Source organism: Ambystoma mexicanum, chromosome 2p, assembly GCF_040938575.1.
Source record: "Ambystoma mexicanum isolate Mex_15411 chromosome 2p, UKY_AmexF1_1, whole genome shotgun sequence".
NCBI classification, from domain to species: domain Eukaryota; kingdom Metazoa; phylum Chordata; class Amphibia; order Caudata; family Ambystomatidae; genus Ambystoma; species Ambystoma mexicanum.
In genome coordinates, this window is record NC_090923.1 from 1,205,677,105 (window position 1) to 1,205,699,227 (window position 22,123).

At 43.9% G+C, this 22,123-nt stretch overlaps 1 protein-coding gene across 3 annotated transcripts in view; it reads right to left on the reverse strand.

The window, feature by feature from the left end:
• LOC138567341 (ras-related protein Rab-7a-like) overlaps positions 1-22,123 on the reverse strand; it is a 460,095-nt gene that overhangs the window by 11,839 nt on the left and 426,133 nt on the right. For all 3 annotated transcript variants that reach the window (XM_069645442.1, XM_069645443.1, XM_069645444.1), the window contains exon 5: positions 14,898-15,023. In XM_069645442.1, coding sequence (XP_069501543.1) covers positions 14,898-15,023 — 126 coding nt within the window. The remainder of the gene's footprint in view (positions 1-14,897; positions 15,024-22,123) is intronic.

Genomic DNA, 22,123 nt, shown 5'->3' on the forward strand with positions numbered 1-22,123 from the left:
CTAAAGAACGGATAGGATAGTTTGTGCCATGACATTCAATACACACCATCATAAAATCAAACAAAGTATTACGAAGCATTGGCCCCTGCTCCAGTTGAATAATCCAGATCTTGCAAGCCCCATTTATGCCTTTAAAAAAGGAAAACATTTGAAAAATTGGCTCACCAAAGCCAATAGGTCATGTATTGCACCCAAACAGAACACTCTGTAGAGCCTTTGGGGGGGGCCAAACCCATCATAGGCTATTTTCCATGTGGTTTTTGTAGTCAATGTGAATCTTCTATTACGGGCACAACAATTATGATCAATGGCAAAAATTGATTTCTTAACCATCACACCACGTGTAATACCAAAAATGTCATTTATATATTATTTTGCCCATGTGCCAAAACATACATTGGAAAAACATCTAGGCCAATTAAATTGAGAATCAGTGAACACAAATCTAAGATACGGAATAAAGTTATTACAGTTCTGCTGGTTTCTCATTTTTTGGAAAATAATCATACTTGTAATAATCTTAAATGGTGTGTCTTGGAAAAAGTCTCAGGCACAGATGTTAACAATACAGCAGCCCGGCTAGCCCAAAGGGAACAATGGTGGATGTACAACACCACTAGTTACAAGACAGGGCTCAATCGCCAAGAGGAATGGTTACATTGTGTGCCTTAAAATTGAAATTTAAATTTTTAAACCTCTTTAAGGCTTTATTATCTTATACAGTTGTTCGCAACTAAAGAAATATATTTGTCTTAGGCTGCATTACCACATACATCTGGTTGAAATTAATGAAATACATTTGCCTATTTTGCGGTAGGGTGGGGCTTCTCTATGCCGATTATTCCTTGCATTGCCTTTTTGCATTTGATAGGAGTTATAGGCTCTTTATAAAACGCACTTGCAAATCTGCTTCTTTTGGCAGTTTGGCTTTAAGTCCATTGACTCCCCCGAGTGTTTTTGGCCTAAAGCCTAGTCCTTTCTTAGTGTCCATTGAACTAGATTCCATGTTCTTTGTCCGTGGTGCAGTCCGTTTTTAGTTTTCACCTAAGTAGACTCTATGCGCACCAGTCCCATCTCATTCTCTATACTTGCGTGCGTTTATAAAGCCTTTTGCGGCAGCGGCTCGCACTTGTACGCGTCTACGGCATCAGGAAACAGATGGTTATATAGGCCCAGGGCAGGAGACAGCTAAAGGTAAGCACATCTAGAGATGCGAACGCTAACGCTATCATTCGTCTGAGGTAACAAAGGGGAGGAATTCTCTCCTTTTTGTTGTAAATACGGACATAACATGGCAAAACAGATGGGACTCGAAGGGGCGTATTTGACACTTTTAGCACTTTGTAAAGTTGTGCTTTATTGTAATGATTATTCGGGACTACAATGTTGCACTCCGGAAAGACGGCGTTTGTAAATTGTTGGTATTAATGCCGTATCCACGTCTGATTTAGGCTGCACGAGGGGCTGTTTTCAATTACCTTTGAGGCAGGTCAATGCCGCTATTGAGGATCTCTATATATATAACCTTGGTTTATTTTCTGTTCGTCATTTTTCCACATTTGGCTTCCTAATTAAAGGGATAGCCTAGTCCAGTTTACTACATCCGTAGTTCATTACAACTGGGACCCCATTTAGCCCTACAGCGGTCTACCGCCCTTTTCAAGATTTCGGATACAGTCTACAACTTGAGGTCAGTAGTGCTGGTGAGGCACAGCGGTGTACATTACTTGGGTCGGCGGTTGGCCGTGCATTAGTGTAGAAGTTTGAGATTATTTATTGATATCTCCAACTCCACTTTTTCCTGTCTCTACAGATGCCAATTGGGTTTGCATTCTCTTTTCTGTTGGGCGGCGTTTATAAAACATTGTTATTCTGCGCCATATACGGACTAATCTAGGTGAACTTGGTTTTCGCTTTACATTGATAGTCTGTTCATTTTGGTTTTATGTGTTGATTTGCAAGAGGTTCAGTGTTCTTATTCTAATCTTGTGTTTTTTTTCTCTCCCCTTTTTTTCTGTTCATTCTCACATTTTAAATGTTTTTATGGGTTGATGCTTGTTACTAGATTGGAGATCTACAATCAAGTCTGGAACAACTCAATGTTTTCTACTTCTGGAATTTATTGGGCTGTTTACGAATTATGCTAATATATAAAAACGGCTGTTATTTTTTGGCACCAGTATATTTCAATGTGCTTTGTACTTTAGAGTGCACCCTGATGAAGGCGACTACCAGTTCATCGGAGTGAACTAGTTAGAATTCTGTCGCCGAAACTGTTACGTTGATGAGACTACATTATCTTGTATCTACAGTTGGCATTAAGCACTTTGGCATTCAGCACTTTTATTGCCTGCAGTATTTTTTGCAACACAAGTTCCATCATTTAATTGAATTGGCGTTTTCAGAAATGGATATGCATGTATTTTATTAAGCGATGTTGATGAAATTTATAGATAAAAAAAACAATTTTTCCAAATGTCTTTCGACACATTTGCTGCATTAATGTCTAATTTAATGAGTTTTAAGGTTGATACCACACAAATGCAGTATGTATTTTTATAATGGTTTTGATAAAAATTAAAATCTCCACATGTATTCCATGATACGAGTACTTAAATAATTGCAGTACTTATCCATGTGACCTCCTTTCTTTGGTTCTAAATGATAATCTGTTTCCATGCCAATGGGATCCTCAGGCAGCCTGGGGGTGTATTCTAGAGATCACTTAGGCTGCTAACAGCCATTGCCTGCTGCATGGGATTACGTGGTATTTCTGGGGTACAGCCGAGCCAAACTGAAGGACAAAGGTCCCACCCATGGTCTTTGGCATTCAGAAAGTTACAAATGGTTGAGAAACTGACTAAGGATGCCCTTCTAGAAGATCCTGGGTGATTTTGTCTGCATGAGTGAGGGTAGGGGACAGAGCAGAGGAAGAGTCCTCTGGTTTGACCTAGCATGAGTCTTTCTTCACTTAAGAACAGTGGTGGCATAGGATGAGGGCTGTCACTAAATATGATCGAGGGATAAACCGGAGTAGATCTCAGCTTTAGTATAAGGCTACCTCCATAGAGACAAAAAATAAAACAAACAGGTAATGTATGAAAAAAATTACCTTCATGGGGAATCAGGATATCTTAGTCCTTGCTCTCCCTTCTTCACAACTGGTTGGGAACGTCTGCATCCTCAGGCGGGTCAGAAAAAGTGGACTCAAAAAGATGGCTGCCCCTTTAAGAAATGTTAAGTGATGGGACTATTTTGCATGCATGCCTCCCTCCATGTGCCACTCCTACCCTTCACCGCTACGTCACCAACTGTCCACACACAGTTCCTGATTTCGCCTACTGACTTTTGTGAAGGAGGAAAAGAAAAGACTAAGAGACTCTGAATCACCATGAAGGTAATTGTTTGATTTCTCTGTCATCGTGTTCGCCCTCCTTCCCAATTGGTTGGACCAGGCTAAATGGCCTAAGACGCAGTAAGGGTGGAGGAGACCACATATACGAGATTCAAGCAAATACACTGCGAAGCACCTCTTGGCCGAACCTGGCATCTTTCCTGGAATAATCATCCAAAGAGTAATGCTTGCAAAATGCAAGAGGAGAAGTCCAAGTAGCAGCCCTGCAAATTCAACAATAGGAACATGCCTAATGAAGGCTACTGATGCTGCCTTGGCTCTTGTGGAGTGCGTCTGAAGTCTCTAGGGAGCTGAAAGTCCCCTCAGGTCAAAAGCTTTTGTAATACACAAGACCTGGCTTTGTTACCAGGGGAAAGATCACCATAAGCAACAAAGAGTTGATCCGATTTTCTGAACAGTTTGGTTCTTTCCAAATAAATCTCTGCGTTCTTTACACGTCTAGATTATACAAGGCCTCCTCGGCTGGTGAAGAACGTGGTCTGGGATACAAAATCCGAAGGGAAATCTCTTGGTTCAGATGAAAATCCAATACCACCTTAGGTAAGAAGGAGGGCAATGCACAATGCACTACCATATCCCTATAAAAAATCAGATAAGGTTCCTTTGAGCTTGAAGTTCTCCTAGCCGATGTAATGGCTACCAGAAAAGTTGGCTTCCAAGGTCAATCTCACAGGAGGCCATGGGTTCAAATGGTTTGTGCATTAACGCAGACAAAACCAAGGTGGAGGATCATGGATAGGTGGATGTAAGCGAAGGAGGCCTTCAAAGTGCCTCCAAATTGCCTCATTTAATAAGGAAAAACATTTCTGTTCTATATTCAAAGAAGCATCTATTGCCGACAAATAATGTTTGCAAGTGTCAACTTTGACTCTTGTTGATACCAGAGAGGACATAAAAGACATCACGTCCTCGACAGACTCTTTCAAGGGATTTGAACTATGATCCAAAGCCTAATGGCAAAACTACAACCGTTAGCTTTGATATTGCTTTGTGGAAGTCTTTCTGGAAGCAGTCATGATCTTTAGATTCTGTTAGGACAGATGTAAACGCCCGATGGTCAGCTCTTCAGGAACCAATCCTTCAAGTTCAGTAATTGAGGGGAGGGGTGAAGCATCTGCCCCTTCTGTTGAATCAGAAGATCTTCCGTCACCAGGATATCTACACTCGCTGTTGCTGCTAGATCCAGGATATCTACAAACCAAATTTGACACGGCCAGAACAGGACTGCGAGGATCATTGTAGAATTCTCAGTTACTTTGGAAGAGCATCCTCACAACCAATGCTTTTAGTTCCCATTTGTGTGGAGCTGATTCTAGTCTGCTCAATTTGTCTTCCAAGACATTCTTTCCCTAGAGATGGGACGCCATCAGAAGAACTAGTTACTTACCCATGGTAACATTCTTTCGATTGGATGTTCCTCCCACGTATTCCTCATTTTATGATCATCATCTTTTCAGCTTCAGCTTCTTCGGAATATTTTTCGACAGGGGGCGTTGTATGCCTTCTCGTCCAGTCAATGTCGCTCGAGGGCCTCCGTTCGACTGTCGAAGATATCAGTATAAGTAGCGCATGCAGCACCCGTTGGCTTCAGTTCTGTTTTCCCCCCTCCTGAAGAGGGATTACCAGGCCTACCATAGACCGTAGGCTCCAAGAAAGCATAAAGTGTAAGAACACGTAAATTGTACGGCGGTGTAGGCTGGGAGGAGCGATGAGGAATACGTGGGAGGAAAATCCGGTTGAAAAAACGTTACCATGGGTAAGTAACTTGTTCTTCAATGGATTGTGTCCTTCCACGTATTCCTCATCTCATGATAGACTCTCAAAGTAGTAATAATTTGTTAGTGGGAGTATGAATTATATTTTGTTTTGATCAGAGACTGAATGAAGGACTGATTAATTGTCCTCCCTGACTGGAAGATTAATCCAAGCAGTCTCAAAAAAGTGTGAACAGATGCCTAAGTGGCCGCTGAACAAATGTCTTTGATTGGGACACCTATTTGAAGAGCAGCAGAGTTTGCCATGCCCCCTGTGGAATGTGCTCTTAAGCCTTCCGGCGGGTGCTTGACCACTAATCTAACATTATCCTATAGCCAGGATGATCGATCTGGATATGGGTTGTTTTGTAACAGCTAGACCCAATTTAGGGCCAGTATAGCCAATGAATAATTGGTCATTTTGGTGAAATGTAGTCATTCTAGATATGTAAAAACTGAGAAGAGCCCTTTTTGGGTCCAGTCTACATAATCTTTCCCCCTCCTTTCCCGGTTGGGGAGGTGGATAGAAAGCTGGAGACTACCTTTGGTAAAAAAGAAGGTTTCACCTTGAGAACAACCTTGTCCTTATAGAAAACCGTATGTGGAGGTTTACAGGAAAGAGAGCCTGTAACTCGCTTACCCTGCGGGCTGACGTTACTGCAATAAGCAAAAAAAAAGTTTTGAATGTTAAAAGTCTTAATGGGCATGAGTGTAAAGGCTCAAAAGGAATGCATGTTACACATCCTAAACACCAGATTGAGATCCCATACAGGGACATTGAATGGAACTCGTGGAAATACATTAGTAAGATCTTTTAGGAATTGAACAATCAGAAGGATCTTAAAATATGAATCCTCCTCTGAAGAGCGCTTCAAAGTAGATAACGCCGCCAGGTAACCTTTAATTGTTCCAATCTGGAGCCCCAGATTTTCCAAATGTAACAAAAAGGAAAGGATCAAAGGTGTGCCACATAGAAAGGGATCCAAATTCCTATCCGTGCACCAGCTGCTGAACTTGTTTCAACGGCACAAAGATTTTGCTGCTGGCCTTCTGGCTGAAAGAAAGATCTCCATTATGTCAACCGGGAGGTCCCAATCCTTCTACCTCAGCCTCTCAGAAACCATGCATAAAAGCTCAGTGTTTTCACCTCTGGATCGAGAACCCAACTCCCCTCTCGCGAGAGAAGATCCTCTCTTTGTGGAAGATGAATTTCAGGGCAGATGGACATGCCCAGAAGGTCCGGTTACCACGTCGTCCTGGCCCAATCCAGGGCAATTAGGATCATGGGTTTCCAGAACTTTCTCAACCTCCTGATCACATGAGGAATGATGGGGACTGGAGGAAACTAGTACAGAAGTGGAAACACACCGTCCACTATGAACGCGTCCCCTAGAGCGCCTCTTGGGGGAAATTCCCTGGAGCAGAACTGCTCGCACTTCCGGTTGACACTGGTTGCAAACAGATCCATTTGAGGGGTTCCTTAAACGGTGAAGATCACTTGAAGGACTTCCTGAGCTAGTTCCCAATCGTGGGAGACTGTTCTGCCAGCTCAGAGCGTCCGCCGCCCTGTTCTCTTCTCCAGCTAGATGAACTGCTGATAGAGCAATTCCTTGTTGAATTGCCCAGAACCAGAGCTGTATTGCCTCTCTGCACAGTGGTAGGGAGCATACACCTCCTCTCTTGTTGAGGTCGTACACAGCACTGTGTTGTCCGTCATTATCAGGACATTCTTTCCCCGTACAGAGGGCAGAAAGGCTTTCAGCGCTAGTCTGATTGCCCTCAGCTCAAAAAGGTTGATGTGTGGTTTGGACTCGGATGGAGACCAATGACCGCTGATTGGCAGGCTCCCGTCACTACTGTTATCTCTGGCCATGGCTGCCAAAAAGATTCTCCCTTGAGAATGTTGTCCTTGCAAGCCCACCACAGAAGTTCCTGAGAGACCCTGCTCGGAACTTTCAGGTGGTCTGACATTCTGCCTGAAAAGAGTTCTGAGAGCCCATTGAAGGGATCTCATTCTCAGGTGAGCTTGTGACACCAGAAAAATGCAGGATGCCATGAGACCAAGCAACCTCCAAAAAAAAATTTTTTAAAAATGAAAATAAAAAAAAGAAATCGAAGGTTGGAGGATGCTGGGCATTCTAAAATTTGGTGACCATTTGCAGAATGTATTGTGCTCCCACCTCGGGTGGCCAGGGTTTCCCAGAGAAAGCATCCAGGACTGCTCTGAAAAATTGGAGTCTTTGAGATGGTATCAAGTGGGACTTTTTGTAACCGAGGAAGAAGCCCAATTTGTGAAGAGTGGCAGGTTATGGTGAGATGTTGCCAGGCTTGCTCGGGTGAACAAGCCCAGATCAGCCAATCATCTAGGTAGGGGTAGACGTGAATCTCCCCTCTTCTGAGACTCGCTGCCACCACCGCCATCAATTTGGTGAAAACCCTCGGGGCGAAGGTCAGCCCAAATGGCAGAACTCGAAACTTATGAGAACTGCCAACCGCAAACCTCAGGTACTTTCAGTGCTTGAGATGGATAGGCACATGAAAGTAAGCATCGAAGATCCAAAGATACCATCCAGTCTTGGAGTTGGAGAGCATGACGGATTGGTAAAGGATAACCATCTTGAACTTGTCCTTCTAGAGGGACTTGTTCACATTTCTTAAGTCCAAGTTGGTTTTCAATCCTCTGTCCTTTTTAGGAATCAGAAGGTATGGGTAATACTTGTTCCTTTTCCGCTACAGGGACATGTTCAATTGCACCTTTCTCTAGCAGGGTCAACATCTCCTGCACAAGGAGCAGATCCGGAATTTTGAAAGAGTTGTTCCTGATGGATGATCCTGAGGCCTTTTTTGGAAAGGGAGGCAGTAACCTTGAGCTACAGTTTCCAGTGCCCAAGCATCTTGATTAATGCCTGCCATTCTTTCAGATGCTAAGTCTGCCTCCCACCGGGGTCTTGTGAGTCAAGGCCATAGAGTTGTTCTGAGGTGGCTGAAGCGGCGGCTGAGGGTAAAACTGCTGCTGCTTGGGTTGGCTTAGCATCTCTCCCTCGTCCATCAAGCGGGAATCTTCTCTGACCTCTGACTGGCTTGTCCTCTTCCTCTTCCAACTGAGGAGTAGAATCGAAAGGATTTACTCCTCCAGGAAGATGAACCAGAGTAGGGAATGTTGAGGCTGTCTAATGGCGGTGCTAATGGATTTAGACACCACCATTGAGGTCTGTAGCTTTTCCAAACTCTCATCCGTCTTGCTGCCAAACAGCCTCGAGCCATCAAAGGGCATGTCGAGTAGTCTAGATTGCACATCTGGTGCAAACCCAGACTTTCTGAACCACGCAAACCGGCGTAACTGTGCTAGTTACCAAGGATCTGCTGATGTGATCTGCAGTATCCAGACATAACTACAGACATTCACCCATTGCCTCATTACCATCCTTGATGATTAGCAGGAAGCTGTCTCTTTCCTCTCCTTGTGGGATGTGGTCAGCTGCCATAGCTACACAGTCCGACAGGGTAATTGTAAACCTTGACAAGGTATAAGTTGCATTAGTTGACTTTAATGCCATACTGCCAGCAGTAGATATCTTTATCCCCCAGGCATCCACTCTCTTATCATCCCCATCTGGAGGGATGGATGGGTATGCTGACTGCTTTGTAGATGTAGAAGCCTGAACCACCAAACTTTCTGGTGTAGGATGTTTAGTCAAATACGCTGGGTCACTGCTAGATAGTGTTTTTTTAAGCCACATTTTTATTCACTGCAGCTTCTGGTGCCTCCCAATTTGCGGAGATCCTTTTTTGTAGTGCAGTGTGAAATGGCAAAACTGGATATTTTTCGGGACCTTGAGCCAAGATATCTGTCAGATCAACCTGCTCAAAAGGAGGAGTAGGCCTGCTCCAACCTAAACACATTATAATATTACTCATTTGTTTCCTATATGCGGAGTCCGCATGATCAGTAGGATCTGGTTTGCCAAATTCTAACTCGGGAGTGGTATCTAACCCACTGGCCGATTGAAGGTTCTCATTTAAGTCTGTTAATCTAGACTCAGATCAATTCCTCTGGCGCATTAGGGGTGCCATATTTAAACCCACATGGTGGTGTTTTATCAACTGAAGGTTCATTATTTTCATAGATGGCTGTTAAAGACTTAAAAAGATATTTTTGAGGCAAAGGTTTGAAAACCTTTTTCCGGATTATCACTGGCTTCGACAATCTTAAAGGAATCGTTGCCAATGATTTTGAAGTTGAAGTCGCTTTTGTCAGCGTCAACCCCCGATACTGGAGTCGACGGCTTGGACGCCGATGGTGTCAGTGAAGGCGTCGACGTTGTTGACTTCTCATGTTTCTTCGAAGGAACCCTCGATGGACTGGATTCAGTTCCATGTGTTAAAATCGCTGCCAAAATGTCAGTGGACACAAAATATCGCAGCAAAAAGGCTGTGGTTTTGCCGCCGCAATCCATGTAAAGGATGCGGGACAGCCCCCAAACTCCCGTACCCCATTATACCATTTAAGAGGAGCAGGGGACACTCCCGCAACCCCGCTCCCTTTAAATGGTGTAATGGGGTACACCTTTAACGGGTCAAACCACAGCATTTTTGGTGCGATTTTTTGTACAGGTGACATTTTTGCTGCGATTTCATCACTGCATACCCTGGATTCCTGACTTGTTGAAGCCCTCAATGATTTCTTGTCAGATTGAGATCATTCTCGATGCAGAACCGGCTTATGGCTAGGTTTAGAAGATTTTGTCTTCGACTTTCCTTTGTCTTTTTGCAGATCGATAGAGGCATAGGCTTTCTGCTGGTCCTTCGGGGGTGGGGGCGGGTCGGGCTACATTCGCGAAGATTTTGAGCATTTCATTACGGAACGCATCCCATTTTGCAAGAATGGCGTGATCTGCTTCTTGATCGAGACTGTTTAGATTTTTTACATCGTGGAGAATCCCTCGACTCAGCGGTCTTTCTTTTTGAACTCTTCAAAGGGGACTTCGATGGCAACCTCCCCACCGCCAATTTACCTTTACGATCCCTGAGAGCCTTTTCAGTCATCGCCTGACAGGAGCCACAGTCGGAGACACAGTAACCGGTACCAAGACACCACAGACTTATGCGTTGGGGGTCGGTGAGTGACATCTTCGATCCACAGTCTTGGCACTTCTTGAAGCCTGTCTTCGATGTTGATGGAGCCAATGGGGAAGACATTTTCCGAATCAAAAATAACTACTGAAGTTCACAGAAGAACCAAAGCGTGCTGTAATTCTTCGAAGCGTTAGGTCGTAAAACGGAACTGAAGCCAAAGGGTGCTGCGTGCGCGACTTATACTGATGATGATGTCGACAGTCAAATAGAGGCCCTCATGGGGCATCGACTTGACGAGACAGGACACAGTTCCCCCTGTTGAAAAAAAATTCCAAAGCAGCTGAAGCTGGAAGGATAATTATCATAAGATGAGGAATATGTGGGAGGACACAATCGATTCTAAAGAGATGTTTTTTCCTGGCCCAATACCTTAACTTTTCCACAAGAATACAGAGGATGGGAGAGAGTCCTTCCTGTTTCGTTCACATAAAACATTGCAGTGGTATGGTCTGTACAATGTACCACCTTTCCCTAATTTAGGGAAGAAATTAGCATCAAAAAATAGCTTTCAGCTCCAAAACATTGATGGCGTCTTTCCTCGCCTGCATTGACCTAAGACTGTGAGCTATCAAATCTAGATAATGAGCACCCCACCCATACAAGTCCATTGTTACTACAACTTGATGTGGGGTTGGGGGTGGGGTGGAGTGGTTAAAAAGAAAATTGACCAAAAGATTTTCTGAATTGTTCCACCAAATTTAGGGATTCTCCAATATGATGCAGCAGCAGAATCTCCATGCTCTGAGGAACCAACAGCTGATTCCTGTTGTTGGCAAGGTGTCATTGAATAGTTCTCATCCAAAGTCTTGCGTAGGGAACTAGGTGAATGTAAGATGCCATCAACCCTAAGATTCTTTGGTACCACAGGCTGCTAGAGATTGATGTGTCATCAAGACTGAGATTGTCTGTTGTATCGTCACAACCCGGTCCAAAGTGTCAAAGGCTTTTGTAGAGTAGTATCCATTACTGCTCCGATAACCGGAATCCTCAAAGACTGGATTAGGCTTGATCTGGCTGCATTAAATCGAGAAGCCTAAATCATACAGTGACGCATGTCAAATGCACATTCGGCAACACTTCTTCTGGGAAGTCTAGGTAAGCGTAGAGATGAACCTTTCAACCGCAGGTGGGCTGCCACTGCTCCCAGAACTTGTGAAAACTCCGAGGGCTTGGTTCAGCCCAAATGGGAGACGGGTGCATTGGTAGTGTACCTTCCCTATGGTAAACCTCAGGTATTGACAAGTGTTCTTTCAAAATGGGCATGTGGAAATGGTCATCTTGAAGATTCAGAGATGCTGTCCAGTCATCGTATTGGATTGCCGCCAGAATTGGAGGTGCTGTCACTATGTGAAAAGTCTCCACTAATAGAAATTGGTTCAGATCTGAAAGATCTAATAAAGGCTGAATTCCATCTCTCTTTTTTGAAATTATAAAATAGCGGGAGTAAAACTCGAGACTTTTCCTTTTCGGGAACCAATTCTATTGCCCTCATGGAGACGTTTTTGAATATCTTTGAGAGGCTCCTTGTAGAATTTCTGGAGCTTTGGAGGAGAAGATGGTGGTGGTGGTGTAGCAGGAAGGGCCAGAGAGTAACCTTGAGGAATGATGTCAATACCCAATCCTCTTGTGTGGTGTCAATCCTCTTGTGTGGTGTTCTCCCACTAATGTAGATATTTCGCATTCCTTCCTGCTACCAGGGATGTATGCTCCATGATGTAGATTGGAGATGGTGTAATGTACACCCCCGGATGGACATCAACAGACTTTCTGAACCTGTGAGGTAGAAGGGGAAACTCCCGACTTAACCTTTGGCCTGTATCTCTTTCTTTATTGAGGAATAATAAGGCTTGTTTGAGGGTGTTGTGTTATTACTTGTCGTAGAACGAGCTCTGTATGCAAGATCTAAAATTTTGATTGTAAGGTTGCTTCACTGAAATGGAAGTCTAGCCTTACACCTCTGAAGCACTTCATCAGTGCACAGATCAAAAAATGTTTTACTGTCAAATGATAGATTACTTTATCCTGTATGTCTTGATGCAAAGATGCTGCTGACAAATATGCATGTCTACGCATACATACTGCACCCATCATGGCACTTGCTGTAGTGTCCGTTAAATCCTTTATGACCTGCAGCTGTTGAATTGCAGCCTCTCTCCCTTCTGAGACCCAGAAAGAGAATTATTTTGCTGCTTCCTGAGGAAGACATTCTGAGAACCGATCCAGGTTCTCCCAGTTCAAAATATTAAAATCTCCCAGAACTGTGGCTGTATTAACTTGTTGGAGCTGCAATGAAGCATTGTGTTTCCCAAGCCTTCGCATTTTTGTCCAACACTGCAGAAGGTGAAGGTGCAGGTCCTTTACCCTTTGTTCCTAAAGCAGCCTAGACTACGGAAGATTGCACAGACAAATTCCCCATCAATACAAATGGCTCTTCTTCGGGAACCTTATATTTAGCGTCCAGAGCTTTGGACACATACGGATCCGAATGGGGTTTACCCCTAGGACTCAAAGCTTGTTCCAAGACAGAAACTTCCATGGGTAACAAGGACATTGTCTGCTGAGATGGTAGTTTCCCAAAAACTGCTGCGATCTTAGGTTCACCCTCAGAATCTGTGTTTTGTGGAAATTGATTGTAAGGAACTACCTGCAAATCTATACTCGCATGTATGTTCTTATGTTTTGTAATTTTGTGTAAATATGTTAAAGTTGGAGAAAAAAAGAAATCTGTGTGTCCTTGGACACTTTCTGTTTAGTATCAGGAGGCACAGTTTCCTCTCCTTCAACCATAACAGGTGGTGCTTCTGTGGTTCCCACACTTTGAGGGACCCAGGCAATCCCATATTGTCCTTAATACGTTGTGCTAAAACCTCAAGAAAAAGTTCAGACAACATGGTCTCAAAAACAGTAGTTGTAATCTCTTTAGCCATATCCGAAAGTTCCCACTAGATATCATCTGGCCTCAAAAGAGATGTAGGATAATCTATTCTGGAAAGCTGTTATGTTAGAAATATTAAACACAACAGGTCTGGGTACCTGTATAGTGGTCAGCACCAATCGCGGTGTAGGTTGAACTGGTTCAGACTGGATTTACTCAGTCTCAGGGGAAAAGTGAGGAAGAATCTCCAGGTGTTGTTGGGCTTACTGGAGTCCTAAAGAGCTCCTCAGCAGTAACTGTGAAAATTGTTGAGGAATCAAAGTCCAAAATGAGATCCATTTGCTTGTTTTGAACCTCTGGTACTGATGCCTTGTTAGGGCATCTGTCCTTTGAAGACCTCTTTCTTTTATGTTTCTTTGGAGTAGTCGGTACCGGGCCCGATACTGACCGTGAACAAGCCTTATGCTTAAGATGAGTTTTCTTACCTTTCTTCAGTACCGAAGAATCAGCAAATGTTTCTGCAGTAGCCAATTGGGGTACCGATGCAAATACAGGGGAGACAGTCTGTACTGTCTCAACTGTGGAGGCTCTTGCCGCTTTAAGGCCAATCTCACCTGTTCTGTTACGGGGTGGATCTTTGCAGATCCTTTACCACCCAGAGGTACTCATTGGTGTAAGTGCCCAGGGTGTTCTCTAAACGATCCAGTGAAGACCCCAGAACTGGGGTTGTGGTCTACACCTGTGTACAAGGGCTGGTCCGAAACGCAAACATCACTTGCCCATACGGTCTCCCCTCTTACAAATGTCAGCCTCCTTCCTGGTCCTTAAGAATACCTTGGGCACCTTTGGTACCAGTCTCAGCTGTGACATGGAAAGAAGACGATTCTGCAGAGACCTCAGGTGAATTCCACAACAGAGAACACAAGAGCTCACCAGGTGATGTATCCCCAGGCATCAGACACAGGCATGAGGATCAGCCGCTGAGAACTGCTCCTACATCGGATGCATTGTTTGAATCCTGTGGTAAACGGCATGCATCAGATTGAGGCATCACGTAAAAAAGAAAATAGAAAAAACTCATCCAATCCAATGAAAAAAGGCAAGCGTACAGAAAAAAAAAGGGTTGTCACAGTGCACAGCAATTCCGACCAGCCCAGTAGGCAGAAAAAACAGGAACTTGGTGTGAACAGTTGGTGACGCAGTGGTGAAGGTTGGGGCTGGCGGGCGGAGGGACGCAAGCCTGCGAGACAGTCCCATCACTTAAAAGTTCTTAATGGGGCAGCTATCTTTTTGAGTCTGCTTTTTCCGATCCCGCCTGCGAATTCAGGCGTTCCCAACCAGTTGGGAAGGAGGGAGAGCAGGACGAAAGAGAAATTATTTTCCCCCACCATCCATGTTAGTAATGAATGGAGATTAGCAATGCTGATGTTCCTGGCCTGTTTGTACGAGATACATAGTTTCATTCACATAGAGGCTACTAAGTGCACTCCGACGAAGTTACCCTTCACATCACCACTGCTGGAGTAGTCCATTACAGTTGATTTCGGGGACCAAGGGGGGGGGGGTTGTTTATGGACATTAGTTCTGTAAATTAGACAGTAAAGAAAAGTGGCCAATTAACATATCACACACAATATACAAGCACATCCACAAACACAAACCAGCTACAGGCAGAGGATTCAGAACTCTCAAACTTTACACACTTCCATGGACTTACATTTTTCAGTGCTGTCCTGACTGCGCTAAGGAACGCGTCCTCCACATTCACAGACTCTTTGGCACTAGTTTCAAAGTACTGCGCGTTGAATCCTTTGCACCACTCCTGGCCCTGCCTGGGCGGAACCTAAAAGCATAAAAAGAAATGGACATGTAGTTGATCGCCTTCATTTTCATCACTTGCAAGCCCTTTCTCAACATTCTCCTTTCTCCCACCTCCGGACTGATGATCATTGCTCAGGGGAGAAGTTATCCAATCGATGACCCTGCCCTGCCATCAAACGCATTTTACATTTTGTTCATTCATGGGTTTTAGTCACACCTGTCCCTTGGCAGATGCATGGGGGGAAGGCACTGGTTTTGGTCCAGTCCTCAAGGGCCAACTTCACTAAAACCATTGTCACAAAAGATACCCTTATCTCATGTGGGTTCTGCATCCTAGCACAGCTGCTTTCAAAAGGTTTCAAAACACAAACCAGGCCTGGCAATGGCTTGATCACTGGAAGGCAATGTCAAAACCACTTTAACTTTAGGTGGCCTTTGGCATTCACTGGCCAGGATACTGCAATGTCATTAAACAACCAATATCCAGCATGTGACCTGCATAGATGTTTGCAGACGGGTATCTGCACTTTTCTTTTAGAAACGTTATGCTTACTATTTATTTATTTTAGTTTTTAAGTAAGGCGCAACATGTGGGTCAGCGTCCTCTGTTACTCTTAACAGTTCTTTGTATACAAGAACTAGTAACGTTATTTGCAGGTCGAACAACCCTCTTTAGCATCCAGGGGAAAGGCTCAGGCCAATCGGGATGCATGGAAGACGCAAGTGAACTACTCCCAGTGGCAGCCCACATTCCGGGTCATCCTCAGCCTCCATCATTTTCCTTAACCGTGCACAGGATCACCTTTTCCTCTGGCCAAGACCCCCATCATTACTAATCTGCCTGAGGGCATCCACATCCCTCCCCTTACCTTCCTCCGAAGTCTTTCTGCTTCAGAGATGTCTCCACTACACACACTCACTCATTTATACCTCACATTCAGCGTCTAGCTTTTTTTAAAACTTTTCTTCTCGGATTTAAAGTGGACACATGCATACTTATCCTGTTTCTCTTAAAATAAAACGATTGGCACCCTGGGACAAAAGCCCCTGGGGTGCTAGTAGCGTTAACTACATCCTTGTGTGTGCCTGCCTGGCTCAGGCTGGTGCATCTAACTGCCATTGACCTCCACCACCCGAAAGTCATTGGCTAACAGTATAATCAGCCTCCAAAATCTCGGTCCTCTTTCAAATGAATTCTAAAAGCATGTCTTACAGTGGTAAGTGAACATGCTTTCCGATAGGCATGTGCATCTCCTCTTTGTGGTCCTAGGTCATAATCGCCATACCAAGTTTCACATGCCCCAATTATGGCACACAAATCTCTGCAACAATCCAGTGACATGTCAATCTCACTAGAAAAATATTCTCAACACTTTCGCTACCATAACATAGAATGTCAAGAAATAAAAGTGGCTGATAAGTGGTGGATCCGGCTTGGTCCAATCAAGCATTCAAAACATTCCAGCAGCAGATTTATTTACGGTTCTAGCTCCTAGTCCTAGCATATTTGGTGGCAAGTCTTTGATGGCGAGGTTGAGCAATTGCTTTGGAATAGCAATAGTATGCTTTTCTCTTTGCATAAGGCGACCTTTTGAGGGGAAGGTAGGACTGGATATTCTGTGCCAGCTGATTGGTTTCAGTGTATTAGTCAAAGTAAACAAAACCTGGCATCACAGAAAGAAGAACGAGCTACTGGGCTTTGGCCACCTTCAAATTCAAACCTCTTTGGAAATTAAGGGGCGGCTAGGTGAAGGATGCTTACAGTGAACCTATATGAGACAGACCATTAGTCATGATGAGTTGGTGGTGTTTGAACAATGATGGTGGGCTAGTTAGCGATAGAAACCTCACAAAAGGGAGACTTCAATGGATGGTTCAACGGCTAGTCAAGATGGTTCCAAGTAGTAAGAAGTTAATAAAAAAAGAAAAGGCCCTTATTTTTCTTTATGAGAAGAGCAAGAAGGTTCCTGGCGGCCCACTGTGTTCTTCGTATTAAACATTTCACTTCTCTTCATTGCTTCATGTCTAAATAGTCCCAGCACTACATCTCACTTTGTGCCCACTTTAAATTCAGGTCTGCCTCCTGGACGACCTCAACAAGGAACCTTGGTCTTCATGTTGATGAGGGCTGTGATTACTGATCAACTATTGAGTGATTTTGTTTGGACTTGAAAAAGAGCGACCAGCAGTGTGTTTACAGATTGTTTGTGGCCAGTCCCTTAGCAGCTAAGGGTGGAGTGGTCCTAATCTCGTTTGGGGTTAAAGCAATGTCTTAGTTAACATGTCTGCAATAACTAGGTGCACCTTAAACATAAGAGGGTGGACAGGGCAAGCAAAAAGAGAAAATAGAGAAGCCTCCTACACCAAATGTGCATTGCCTCAAAGCCTCACCCCCACTCATGTACAAGGCATACGTTACCTACCTGTAACTCCTGTTCTCCAGCATTGGCATGTTTGAATATTTCCCATTACCAGGCTGGGAATCCTCTGTAACATTAAAACAGTTTTCATTTTATTTTTAAAATCTAGTGTCATTTCAGTGTTCTATTAGGGTCGTTTTAGGTAATATTACCTCTTAGCCAATAGGCAGTGTCTCCCTGATAATGGGGAATATTCAGACATCATGTGAATCTATGAATGAACCAATGATGGAGAAAAGGGATTCTGACAAAGTACAGACTGGAATACATTTTACTAGGCAATTGTAAATATATTAAAATATGCATTTTCTTCTGTTCCACAGTTTCATATCATTTAAAGCTTTATAAAGTCTGTACTGACAGACTTGAAGGTGTGAAGCACAATAAAAACATGTGCAAAGTTGTGATTCAAACTTGTGAGTTGTAATCTGGCCGCACGGTAGCTTGACTGGCGACCTATCGTACCGGCAGGTTTGTATGTTTTGCTGGAAGATTTTGTATTTTTCTCATTGAAAGTTTATTTGCTCTACTTTATAAAGTATTTTTTCTGTTCATCTTGGTGTGCTCTATCAAGTTCACTGTAAGGTTTACTAAGCTGCCACTTCTTACCTTATCCTCACACTTCAACGTTGACCGTATTTGAACAAGCTGCAGCAAGGAGGGCTTTTTCAGTGGATTCATTATTACCATGAGGTTTGCAGAGACCCTAAAAATGAAGTAGGACCAATTGTACTTCTGTCCTTCACTATCAGTGACAGACATGCTTAAGCACATAAGACCAGGCCAAAACATATAAACCCCTAAAATGATAAGACTAGTACATCTGATACAAGGCCAAACAGTTTTCTTGGACTTTGCAGATAATCTAGCAGTGTGCTAAGGCACTTTCAAACTCCAAGAATTTGAGTGTACTTAAGGATGCTTTCCTGGGTACGGATGCACCAGGGCTGAATGGATTAGAACAACAACTGGACTTGGGTGTGCTCAGGACATTAGGTCCTGTAGGGGTGCAGAAGTAGGAGACTGACACACAGTTGGCGTGCTTTTGGTCATAGACTTATTTAAACCAAAATGAAAAGGAAAAGCGTACCTGTCCCTATTTCCGAGAGGAGTTTCCATGCCTCAAACAAACTAAAAATTCTTTGAAGAGGTCGTGTCAAAAGCAAATAGTCCACCATTGTGCCAAAAACCTATTTCCTTCCCTTACACTCGTAATCAACTAAGGAAAAAAAATAGTTTATCTTCTAGATCTAGAAGAATGGTTTCCTTCTTCAGGACAATGCTCCAGCGTTCACTTGTAAGAAAGGGTAAGTGTTCTTCTTCAAAGGCACAACTTAAAAGTCAACAAAAATGTTCCTTGGAATGAATCTCCGCCAAGGCACATAGAAAATAAAGTATTGTAACTTCAGAATAGGCTGTATGGCTGCTCTCTTTAATCTTCCTCAGGTTTCTCACAAGGCCAAGTGAATGACTCCCTTCCCCTGGCCTTTCTTAGACTTTTCACAATGTTCATAAGACTGTGGTAAAGGTAATATTTTCCTTCCCCTTGATTTCGCTCTTGGGCTCACAGTCAACCTCACTCTTCTCTGGCAGGTACTGTGACTATGAAGATCAATAAAGATGCACTGGGCTGTTATGGGTGTGGGTCCTAGACTCACACTTTATCTCCTCTATGTACGGTCCACCTGCCATACCCTCCTGACAGTAACTGTGACGGAGGAACGACTGGGATGCTTTTATGTGTGTGGGTCCCAGACTTGCACTTTCTTCTATATTCACAGTATTATTGGTTTCCCCAGTCTCTTAATCATTTGGTGGGGATCTCGGGTGCCTTCCCCACCACACATGTACTTTCTCTCCTGGTCTGCAGTGGTCTTGGGGCCTCGTGGCTGCCTACAGTCTTCTGTGGGGTTTGCGTGAGCTTTGCTCAGTCTGCAGCGGTTCCGCAGCACCAATCTTCCTGGCAGCGGTTCTGCTACCCAGAATTCTTGGTTGCCTGGAGCCTGCTTCCGCCAGTCCGACCGTCCCCTCTTCTCCCCGGGGAGTGACTCTGTAGCTTTCGGCTTTTTTAGTGGCCTCCTGGGCTTCTCTCTCATACACATGTAACCAGCCCTTGCGGTTCCTCCATGGAGGTGTGCCTCCTTTGCCAAGTACTTCTTCCTTTTTTAAATCACGAACAGAATTGGCTAGATCAGAATGTCTAGTCGGCACACTTTGGTTCCGCTGGGTACTCCTTAGTACTCTGCTTCTTCCTCATCACAGTTTTAATTGCACCAGTTACCCAGTAGTCAGAGCTCTTCCTCGTCTTGGTATTATAAACAGAGACTCCACTCCTTACTCTTCCTGGTCTAAGTACTAAACAGACCAATCTCTCTAGAATCAACAGAGCTGGTTTTCATCTTGGTATTGTAAAGGGGGACACTACTTGGGTGGTCCTTATTCTTTCTAGTCTCAGTACTTCCTATATTAGAGGTGTAAGTAAAACATTTAGTAACAGTAGGAATGGTACTGGTGTGGGCTGGTGAGGAAGGTGGGCTAGGGTAAGGGGGGCTATGGGGATACCATGTTCTCCCCAGGTCATCACTAATCCCATAAGGGACTTCCCTACCTCATGAGATCCATGTGCTGAGTACCACCCCGAGGGGGACTATCCGGTAGCAGTAGCACCTCCCTGGCCCCATGGGAAGGGGCTCCCCCCTAAGGGAGAAGTGACGACATCCAGGGATTCATAACAATCCTTTTAACTTAGTCCTTTTCCCTTGATTTGATGTATTCCTCCATCCTGACACTGTTAAAGGAGTATCACTTTGTGAGGTAAGCCAAACTCAAATAGGTATTCGCCCAAGTCCTCAATGCAGAAAAGAAAGCCATTGAACATTCTTGCATGTTGCATAATCGGTTGCATCCACCTCACACTATCAATTACATTGGATCTCAGGGTACACTGACAGCTATGAAAAGTAGGGCAGAAATGCTATTAAGAAAGCTCTCCAGTTTGAAAGTTTCCAAACGTCCAATTGAGACAGTTCTCAAACATGAATGTACATTTCCTTTTTATTATATAGCGTTTAATACAGATATTAACTGCTTACGATTTTTACTGATAAGGGAAAGAGACAGGGAAGATACTATTATTTGCCTCGGTTAAAACAACGTGGGGAAGGCAGGATTTTAACTTGGCTCCTGGTTATACAGTAGACATTGTAACCACTCTGCCATACCCCTCTAAATTATGTAAAGTTAACCAATTTCATCAAACAATTAAATGTCTATTAACAGTGTTAATTTATTGTTTCAGAATATCTAGCAATGCCACAAAGATGTGTAACTTTAAGAAATGAATAATTGAAGGGATGTAGACCTCATTCCAAATTGTGAGGTTAAGGTTAATCCCTTGAAAAGCATTGACAGGATTTGAGGAACCTAGATGCATATTTCATTAAAGGTTAATGTCATGACATGTACCAATCACCTGTGTTCAAGGACATCCTTTGTACCTATAAAAAACTGTCAATGCATCAATCATAACAGTCAATATTTGTGACTGTGTTTTGATTGGTCATCTTTGGGGAAACCAGGTTGCTGGAAGTTCCTTGTTTGAATACCAAAATTGATGTAGCTGGGATTCACCCTCCTGATTCAACTCCGGTAGCCTTACAAGAAATGCCCCTTTGTGTCAAGTTATTTCAGTTCTGTCTGATCAAGACATTTCCAGATACCTCAGCATGTCACAGTACAATTTGGATTGCCACCAACATTTTGAATGGTCACAGATCATTATTGGAGGGCTGGGGTAGGGGTGGGGGGGGGGGGGGGGGGGTGTGTGTGTGTGTGTGTATATATGTGTATATATATATATATATATATATATATATGGGACACCAAGCCATTCAACAAAGAATACCAGGAGTATAGATCCTGTGTATCTTAAGGCTTGAAGACATTGTTAGAAACTTCTTGCTGTGGCTGTGTTCGCTCCTCTGCCTCCTGGGGTGATGCACTGCCACTCTTTCATCCAAGGGAACCCTGCTTCAGACTCTTCCTGCTCTTGATCCAGGGGATGTGGGAGATGATGGATGTGTGCTCCCCTCGGAGTATTCTCGAACAGTGATACTCACTGCAACAGAAGATGCAGGCAGTGGGTGCATCCGCTGGAACACTGACTGGATTTGCTGCTGTTGCTCAAACATACCTGCTCCTTCAAAGACATTCTTGTCTGGACCTCTGCAACTCCCCATTCTGAAACACAGTCTTCACCTGAACACCCAGTGACCTGTTATGAGAGTTCATGATTATGCTCTGATGCTTCTTCTGTAGAGTCCAGTTCTTTATGAGTCATCTTAAAGAGGTCGCTCAATGTCATCAGGCATGTTCCTTTCACCCAGCCATCTCCAGGGGCTCTGCTCGCAGACCCTGCATCAGGGATCGGCAATGCAATGAAAACAGAATGAACATCTGCACCCCGATGCCTGGGTCACATCCTGAAGTCTTCAGACTTCCAAATTATTGCTCATCGTGTCCCATATGGTTCACGCCTACAATTCTCCTCTAAGTCCCCTGGCCCGACCATTGCACTCACTGCAGCAGGGCTTTGATCCATTTCTAAAATCCTTCTTCTGAGAGACTCTGGTTATTGAACCTGGGACTGGTACTTTTCTGGTTGGCTCCTCCAACCTCACCAGCAGGAAGGTTGCCTGCTTAG